A 10083-nucleotide genomic window follows, 5' to 3' on the forward strand; every position below is an offset into this window, starting at 1 on the left:
CATATATGAAATGATTTAGCTGCTCTTGATGAATATCCTTCAGTACACCTGTAAGTTCTATAGCAGTCAGATCGCAGATCCAACAATTGCAAGTGGAGCAAGCAACTTTGTGGCTGGGGGCACTGCCTCCGTGGAAGACAATCAAGGCGGCAAACCAACCCAGCGGATAAGATGGCCCGCGTCGATTTCTGAAACAAAAGCTTAGCTATGAATTCCATCGGAAAAATTTAACGGATTACTCGTACACGCCTGATGTCTTTTCGACTCGGCAAATAATACATTCTGTACAGGGTTTGTCATGAAGCAAAATAAACATGATTCCACAGGCAGCAGCTACAAAATTGGTGGTGCGAAGAGAGAACCGGTCAGTGTTAACTGTTTACGCCTCAACAGAAACAACAGCGCTCGAAGAAGCCTTCACCTTCTTACTACTTTTCTTGCTTGATTGGCTTGTTGTTTTGCTGGATTTTCTCTTCCTGCCCGGCTTCTCCGGGGTGTCCTGTGCAGGCTCTGCTGGCGCCATCTCAACATTGTTCATTGACGAGTCTTTGGTTGTGCCCGCATCTACGTCTGGGTCTACGACAGACATTCGGGCCAAGGTGTAGTCCAATAAAAACGTGCTGCGTACTAGTCTATCGACTCTGCTGAAGTGCCTTTGCGAATATGGAATGAGGCCCTCGAGGAGCTCACTGATGCCTTTTATCTGCACAAACCAACGAAATTATCTCAGGAAAAGTCTAACAGTTTGTCATAGATTATCATCAATACAACTCTTCAGAAAGCGAAAAGTAATTACCTCCAGGATATCAGTGGGAGGCAAGCTCCTCAACACCCGAAAAAGTACAAACTGTGCAACATGACAAAACTTGGGCTTTGTGTTCCATTCACGTATATACTCAAGAAGCACGCGAAGCCCTTCCTTTGGGAGACCAACAAGGGCTTTTTCTATAGGGTCCTCTGGATCAGCTTTCCTGCACAGCCAATAATATATCAAATTTTATAGAAGAAAAAGCAAAGTGACCTGACCACCTTCAAAGACAAGTACCTGCAAAGCTGTGAGAATAACTCAAGAAGCCTGCGTGGTCTTCTAAGCTCAAATGCGAGTTGTATTGCTCTTGTATAGTCAGAATCTGACACTGCATTTTCCAATTCCTGGCCTCTTAAAACTTCCTCCTCCTGCAACAATGGTGAATGCAGATAAGCATTGTACATAGATCCAAGGAGCCATAGGCACTCACAGAAGGAAACATGTACGGAAAATGGCATCCATCAAGACTCGAGAATATGGTAAATACATAAAACAAATGACAGAAGTCAGGATCCAATTACCAGACCACTGACTGCAATTGTTTAATGGATTCAAGGTTACATCCATTTATAAGAACCAACGATCATGTTTCCAGTGTTTTTATATTCTGGAAAAAAAAGATGTATCCGGTGTTGTTTGCCAAAGAAACTATACAAAGACAAGCATCTCGCATGCAAAGCTTTTTTATCCTGAAGGTATAGTAGAATATTGCACTTGCCTTCTTAAGGAAATCCTCCTGCTTATCTTCCATCGTGCAATCGTGCCAAAGGTTAAGATCAGAATCAGTTCCGCCAGTAGCAAGCATTTCAGTTCTCTTGCCAACAGCCAGTGCCCAAATCTGTTGAATAACTGACAGTCAGTTGGGGAATCCTTACTAAGCATTCAGCAAACGAAAAATACATGTATTGCCTAAACATAGTATTCGGAATTTACTAATGAACTAACTTTCCAAAGTTTATGTTAGATAGTAAGGTGGATATTAGAAAGTTTTCATAAAATCATACATTTTGTCAAAAGATGAACTGCTTAGTAAAGCTAAGTAAGTCGTAAATTAACAAAAAAAAATGATAGCAAATGACGAGGCTGATGAATCGCACAGCGAAACTGCACACTATCTCTCTAATGAAACGGAACACCGGCAGTTTCTGTTTGACTGAACACAAGTCAGGTTCATTACTAAACTCTCTTACAAACTGCTAACAGCAGGTCAACATAGTGTTTTAGCTGCCAATGCCCCATAAAGATTGCAACATCATAAAATGTGGATGATCTACTGAGCTCAGATTACAGATGATAAATAGAGCAGAGCTAGATACCTTCCCATCGTGCTTGTCATACGTAGCAATGCACTCATTCGTCTTTATCGTCCATAGCTTCACTAGACCATCGCTTCCTAAAGCAAGGACATCACAACAAGGGAGTCAGTGCCACCACCCAACACCCTAAAAATAATAATAAAACGTGTTTATTTCTTATTACCACAAGAAACAAACTGAGTTCCACGTGAAAGGAATGAAGCTCTTAAAACACTTGATGTATGACCCTCAAATGTCTTCAGGCATGAGCCATCAGCAACATGCCATATTTTGACAGTTTTGTCACCAGATGATGTTATGACACATTGTTCAACAGGGGAAAACTCAACTGACCAAATGCCCCTTTTATGCCCTTTAAGGACAACCGATGACACTAGGTTAGGGAGTTTCCATATGCTTGCAGTTCGGTCCTACAGAATCATGGTAGTGAGATCTGACAGTTCAATGAGGCAAGTCAAAAGGAACTTCAAGATAAGTAGCATATACTCAGTCTCACCTCCGAACCACTGCAAACAAGGCCGTCATTAGGTGAGACAGACAGAGAATTAATATCTTTATCATGTGCAGCTACACCAGCCTTTGCTTTGAGAGGAACTTCACCGCCAGCATCAATGAGTGTATCATCCCAGGTCCAAACCTTGATTGTTCGGTCACTAATGATAAGGCAAGACTTATTTTAGAAGAACATTAGCAAACGGATAGAGGGAAATGGACAAGGAAACTATCATTCTTGTAAGAAACTGCGGTGAAGAAAGACTGAAAGTGTTGAATAGTTCCACTCGTTCCAGAATTTGGACTTGAGCATTGGTTCACTTCGACATGTTTGCATCCACAAGTAAAACTAGTGAGGTTCTCTAGTACCAATGAACGAATCACCAAGACAGTCTCGAGTTGCCGACATATATTCCCATGGCTAGTTGACTAATTGGGCAGTTCAATGCCTACACTGCTACATACAATAACTCGATATAAAAAGGCCAAGTCAATTTCCTTAGAAAAACTACCCGCCCATAGACATGCAAAATCCACCCACCCGCTCAAGACTGACAGATAACTATACGTCTATACGTCTAGAAGAAGAGTCACAATTGATCATTGAGGAATTGAATATCACTCAGCTCTGAAATGGAACAGTTATGATTTTCAAACTAACCTGCTACCACTAACAAAAAAGTTCTTTGACTTCTTTGAGAAAGCAACACAACCAATAGCTCCTAGATGGCCTTTACCAGTACCAATACAGCTTCTCTTTTCCATATCCCACAATCTTACCTGCGAGATACCAAATGTTACATCCAAAATGGGAAGGATGACAAAGGAGTAATAATAGTTAACCCACAAAAAATGTATGTTAATTCAGCAATATCTTTAGGCAGGAAATCACACTTACAGTATTATCTTTGCTCCCAGTTACAACAAGTGTCTTCCCAGAAGCAGACACACAGGTATCAAGGCAAACAACAATTTCAGTGTGACCCGCCAGCACATAAGAACATGACATTGATGCAACGTCATAAACACGGACCTGCAAATGCAGGAAATGGTGTGAGAAATTGGTTACAAAAAGTCCACAAGAACTGTAATATAAAACTATTCACGCACCTGCTCCAAGTTAGTGGCTACGGCAAGATATTGTTCATCTTCCCCAACAAACTTCAAATCAAGAATCTCGTCATTATAACCTATTAGACGTTTATATAGGTTCAACTGGAAAGTCCCTTCATCAGTTCTTGTACAAGAATAGAACAAAAATTGTTGATCAGCAGTGACACATAGAATTCCTTGATCATCTGGCAACATATTAGTAGCTGTAAAGCCCCTTCTAGATTCCTCGTTTTCTGAGTTGATGGTTACATCAGATGACTGCTGCTCAAACACGCAGACAGCGCTGTGGAATAACCAGAAAAGCAATTGAGAAATGCATTCTAGATGGACAAGAATGAAGTATTTAAGAACTGTATATGCAAGATCAATGTACCTTTCCAAGCACCATATGCGCACGATTCCACGTTCACCAACCGTAAGAAAATAACCATCCGTTTTTTCCTTCAACTTTGCCGCTTCGACACCCAAACAAGCCAAGATGCCGCTCCCTGGTCCAATGAAGGAAACACCTTCTATCATTTCATATGCTGGTATTGTCTTCTTTGAGGCGTACTTCCGAAGATCCCACACATTCACAACCTACAGACGTTTCATCCACTCAAAATGTTGGTAGCTCAGGACAGAAATATGCATTGCAAATTTACAATTTTTATACTGATGAATATCGGAATGCTAGCCATTAAAAAGTATCTAGTCTAGATAAATAAAAAGCATGATCGTAACTAGCCCCATCCACCATGAGGCCATGAAGATCATCTATTTTATGACTGTTGCAATCAATTTCAAACCCCAGCTTTTCCAGTGTCTAGCAATGACAAACCAATGGAACTCATGCATCATCAAAGTATAAACTAGCACACACATAAATATGAAAAATCAACTTATAAACATAGGGGAAATTTAAGCCAGATTTCAATCCTCCCGCTATACCTTATCCCTTCCTGCACTGAGCAATGTTAGCCCGTCTTCTGATAATGCCAACGAAGTCACTGTTGAAAAATGTGCGTTAAGCACCGCAATGCATTTTTTGCTTTCAAGGTTCCAAACGCGCACTGTGCCATCATCACTTCCTGAAAATAACTAGACATCGAGAAAATAATGAGGCTACAAATACCATGAATGCAATGAGAAATAGAAGGCATGTATCACAAAAACCAACAACAGCTCAGTGGGGCTAATACTGAGTTACTTGCACCAAGAAGAAAAAAGTTTGATTTCAATTGATCATGTTTTCTTCACATGTAAGTAATTTATCTCCAAAATCATACTCACCAGAAGGCGCTTTGGATCTCTGTGGAACATTATGGTCGTCACAACACCTGTATGACCTCTAAAGAAATGTGTGCAAAACCCACCATCCACATCCCACACGCAAACCTTCTTGTCTGCTCCGGCGGTTGCAAGCAACCCACCAGAAGCATGGCATGACATGGCCATAACAGGACCATCATGTCCCTGTTAAGTCATAACAAAAAACAAATGAGCATACCTCGGATATTGAGGAACAAAAAGAAGGCAGTACTAATACGCTCAAATGAAAAATTTATAGCTGCAGAAGATGTTGACATTTATATGTGTAAATCCTCCATTCTGTCACCAGAGAAGAGACGAAGATTAGAAAAAGCACCTACCTTCCAGCTGCGGATGCAAGTGCGAGACGCGAGGTCCCAGACCCTGATAAGCTTGCTGTGGCCAGCAGCAAAGAGCAGGCGGGAGTCGGGGGACAGCGCGATCCCCGTGACGGCCTCGGAGTCGCCGTCGATGGGCTCCCCTATGGCGGAGGCGTCGGCGGCGGACACCACGCGCAGCTCGCTGCCGCAGGCGCACGCGAGGAACGCCTCCTCGGCGTCGCCCTCGCCCTCGCCGCGGGGGGCGCGCCCGACGGCGAAGGGCCCGCCCGTGTAGAACTGCTGCAGCGAGCGGTCGCAGCGGTAGTTGTTCTTGGGCCCCTGCGACAGAGCCATGGCGTTGCGCGTCGGCGGCGGGTCGTCGGAGCTAGGGTTTTGCAGTGGTGGCGGCGCGAGAAGGGGGGAGCAGGGTTTAAGTCGGCGGCGTGGCCGCGCGGGACAGTGGGCGGCGGCGGCGGCTTGAGGATGGGAGAGGACGAGAGTGCGGCGGCTAGGTTCGGTTGGCTTCTCTGCTCGATTTTTTTTTGGGGACATGGCTTCTCTGCTCGTAAAACCTAATGTGCTGACTTACTGGACTGGGCCGGGGACGGTGGGCTGGCAGGCAAAGCTGGACTGGGAAGCTACTACTACTATTTATTTAAATATAAAGGGCCCACATGTCAGCTAATCGGGCGACCCATCGAGTGACCCACGGGCAGGACCTCATGCCCATACCCTACCTGGGTTATCCATCGGGCTAACCCATGGGTGAATATGCTGACCCATACCCTACCCATTCGGGTCGGGTGCCCATGGGTCGGATTGCCGGGTTGAGGCGGCAGTGCGTCTATGCGGGAGGGAGAGAAGCCTAAGGCGTCGACACGTGTGTCCCTGACGCAGCGACATTGAGGGCTGTGGCCCTGTTGGGCTCACTTTTAATTTTGTTTTGAGCAAATATTCTGAGCTCACATAAGTGGGGTGTGTGTGTGGGCGGATGCTATCCCCGCATAGGTTGGGGAATAACGATCAAAACACCAACCCCGCGCGCCTCGTCTTCAGTGTAGGCCGGCCTATTTTGGGTTTTTCTCCACCGACTTTGAGAAGTTTCTAGAACCTTCCCTGAACCAGATTTCCTTATTCTTTTTTCGTTGCTTTTTCTCTGGTTCTTTTTTCCTTTTTCTTTTATGTTTTTACCTTTTTACCTCTTTCTTTTTAGTTTTTCTTTTTCTTTCTCTTTTATTTTTTTCTTCTTTTTCATTTTTATTTTTCCTTTTCCAAACTAAACAATATCTAAAATACATATTTTTTTTAAAAATGATGAACAATTTCTGAATTCATGATTTTGTTTTTGCAAATTGCAAACATTTTTTAAAGTGTGAACTTTTTTTGAATACAAGAACTGCTTTTGAAATTTGTGAATTTTTTTTCAAACTCATGAATATTTTTTTAACATTTTTGAAACCGACGAACATTGTTGGAATTCTCAAAAAATGAGGTTCAAGTACATTTTTCAACTTGAGCACATTTTTTGAGATAGTGAATATTTTTCGAACTCACAAACATATTTTAAACTCCATGAGTATTTTTTTCAGTTCAAGATCATTTTTAAAAAGTCATGAATATTTTTCAAACTCACTAACATTTTTTAATATGCAAACCATTTTTTAAATTCATGAACATTTTTTAACATTCTCAAACTCTTTCCAAATTTATGACATTTTTTTAAATGCGCAAACATTTCTCTAACCTGATGAGTCGATATGGTCCAACAAATTTTGTTATTAAACTTCATATGAAAAGAATCAAACAATAATGTCATAACCAGCAGGTGAAGGCATTGACTGAAAATAATCAAAAAAAATTATTAGACTTTGTATGAAAATTATTTTTGTTAACTGTAATGTGTTAGAATAGCAACAATAAGCTTAAGTCACCATGTGTGCCTCATGAAACCTGATTAGTACATTAGGCATGGGCTTAAAATTTTTGTCTTTGTTGAATATATTTTCTTGATTGTTGTATCCATGCAATACTAATCAAATATCTATATTTTAGCTAGATTTTTGTTTATTAGGTTTTAGATGGTTTCCCCTGGTACCTTGGAACATTTTGAATCTTATCTCTTTAGGTTCTCATATTTAGCTCACGGCTCCAACCTTTGTTGAAGGGAAGCTCAAGGTTCCAACTTGATCGGCCCCTCTCTTTCATTTGGTTTACTGGAGCATATAATTGGTAAGTTTGGTGACCTAAAAGCAGTTTTAGGTATAGGACATAGAAATTGAGGGGAATCTTTTTTCCTCTTCTCCAACGAATGCATTAATTTGGACCATGAAATAGGCATGTGCGCCCGAGGGAGGGAAGAGGAGAGAAACTTTGACACTTTTCATGCTTTGGATGAATATATCTATTCGTAGCTTTCCTTTGCCGTGGCAACGCATGAGCTTGGCGCCATCGTGGTAGAGCTCGGGATGAAGGATGGGTCCAATATAGAACTAGGAGGTAGGAGAACTAAGATAGGAAGGCGGTTCTTGCCCCTGTTCCTTGTTGCCGGCCTACCATGTGTTGTCGATCACTGGCTCACTTAGAACACGAGTTAGTAGATTTTGTGATAAGAGTGAGGAGGATGGTGCCATAGAAAATGTAAAAAACTACATTTTATTATAGATGACTTCGCAACAAATTGCACGAGCGAGTGGTTTATATATTTTCCTCTTCAATTCGTACAATTTTTTGGTTAGGACAGAGGGGGAAATGCATTGGTGATTGCTTCAAGAGTTAATAAGGGACACGACGGTGTACCAGTTGCATGCCGAACAACCGACATCATTTTTTTTTGTTTCATGGTAATGCACGACATTCAATTATATGTTACAATGTGGTAATGTCTCAGGGGACATCAGGTATACCTTCTTTGGCATCACAGGCGTTACACACCTCATTCCCCTTGATGGCGGTGGCAGATAGAACGAACAGGGGGAGGGGATCAGGGCAGAGAGTGGGACGATTGGCAGGGGACTCCTCCTGGACGTTCCATGGGGTAGTACGGTGTGAAGGAGAAAGGACGCGCATGGCAAAGGTGAGGTGGGCGTCATACGGTATTAAAGGAGAGGGCACCAGCGAGAAATGTCCCTCTACGGCGGAAAATTGAGCGAGAAGGGGGCGGTCCGGCAGGAAAAGGGAAGGGTGCATCGTCGGGTGGAGTTTTTGGACTACAAAAAAACCACTTCCGTGATGATATGTGTTTGTCACAATAGGTCACTTATCTGTCATGCATGTACATCCATGACGATTTTATGACAGAATTATGAATATTTTTTAAAGTTGTGAACATTTTTTAATACAAGAACTGCTTTTGAAATTTGTTAACTGTTTTTCAAACTCATGAATATTTTTTTAACGTTTTTGAAACTGACCAACATTTTTGGAATTCACAAAAATGATGTTCATGTGCATTTTTCAACTTGAGCACATTTTTTGAGTTTAGTGAACATTTTACGAACTCGGAAACATATTTTTAACTTCATGACCATTTTTTCAGCTCAAGACCATTTTTTAAAAGTCATGAACATTTTTCAAACTCACTACCATCTTTTTATCTGCAAACCATTTTTTAAATTCATGAACATTTTTTAACATTCTCAAACTTTTTTCCAAATTTATGACATTTTTTAAAATGCGCAAACATTTTTGTAACCTGATGAGTCGATATGGTCTAACATTTTTTCTTATTAGACTTCGTATGAAAAGAATCAAACATAATGTCATAACCAGCAGGTGAAGGCGTTGACTGAAAATAATCAAATTTTGTTATTAGACTTTGTATGAAAAATATTTTTGTTAACTGTAATGTGTTAGAATAGCAACAATAAGCTTAAGTCATCATGTGTGCCTCGTGAAACCTGATTAGTACATTAGGCATGGTTTAAATTTTCTCTTTGTTGAATATATTTTCTTGATTGTTGTATTTATGCAATACTAATCAAATATCTATATTTTAGCTAGATTTTTTAGTAGATTTTAGATGGTTTTCCCTGGCACCTTGGAACATTTTGAATGTTATCTCTTTTGGTTCTCATATTTAGCCCGCGGTTCCAACCTTTGCTGAAGGGAAACTCAAGGTTCCAACTTGATAGGCCCTCTCTTTCATTTGGTTTATTGGAGCATATAATTGGTAAGATCGGTGACCTAAAAGCAGTTTTAGGTATAGGACATAGAAATAGAGGGGAATCTTTTTTTCCTCTTCTCCAACGAATGCATTAATTTGGACAATGAACTAGGCATGTGCGCCTGAGGGAGGGAAGAGGAGAGAAACTTTGACATTTTTCATGCTTTGGATGAATATATCTACTCATAGCTTTCCTTTTCCATGGGCAACGCATGAGTGTGGTGCCATCGTGGTAGAGCCCGGGATGAAGGGTGGGTCCAATATAGAACTAGGAGGTAGGAGAACTAAGATAGGAAGGCGGTTGCTGCCCCTGTCCCTTGTAGCCGGCCTACCATGCATTGTTGATCACTTGCTCACTTAGAATACGAGTTAGTAGATTTTGTGATAAGAGTGAGGAGGATGGTACCATAGAAAATGTGGAAAACTGCATTTTATTAGAGATGACTTCGCAACAAATTGCATGAGCAAGTGGTTTATATATTTTCTTCTTCAATTCGTACAATTTTTTGGTTAGGACAGAGGGGTAAATGCAGTGGTGGTTGCTTCAAGAGTTAATAACGGACACGATGGTGTACCGGTTGC

The 10083-nt window shown here is 41.3% G+C and overlaps 1 protein-coding gene across 1 annotated transcript; it reads right to left on the reverse strand.

The window, feature by feature from the left end:
- Positions 1-201: 201 nt before the first annotated feature.
- Positions 202-5882, reverse strand: LOC123157014 (transducin beta-like protein 3). The gene is made up of 14 exons (XM_044575236.1): positions 5361-5882; positions 5002-5184; positions 4660-4809; positions 4103-4308; positions 3727-4012; positions 3515-3649; positions 3278-3396; positions 2621-2777; positions 2288-2534; positions 2125-2201; positions 1527-1646; positions 1046-1176; positions 797-971; positions 202-703 (listed from the first exon to the last, which is right to left on the reverse strand). The coding sequence occupies exons 1-14, from the start codon at positions 5691-5693 to the stop codon at positions 380-382; spliced, it is 2643 nt and encodes an 880-aa protein (XP_044431171.1). The 5' UTR covers positions 5694-5882; the 3' UTR covers positions 202-379.
- Positions 5883-10083: the final 4201 nt, after the last annotated feature.

This window comes from Triticum aestivum, chromosome 7B (genome assembly GCF_018294505.1).
Source record: "Triticum aestivum cultivar Chinese Spring chromosome 7B, IWGSC CS RefSeq v2.1, whole genome shotgun sequence".
Lineage (NCBI taxonomy): Eukaryota > Viridiplantae > Streptophyta > Magnoliopsida > Poales > Poaceae > Triticum > Triticum aestivum.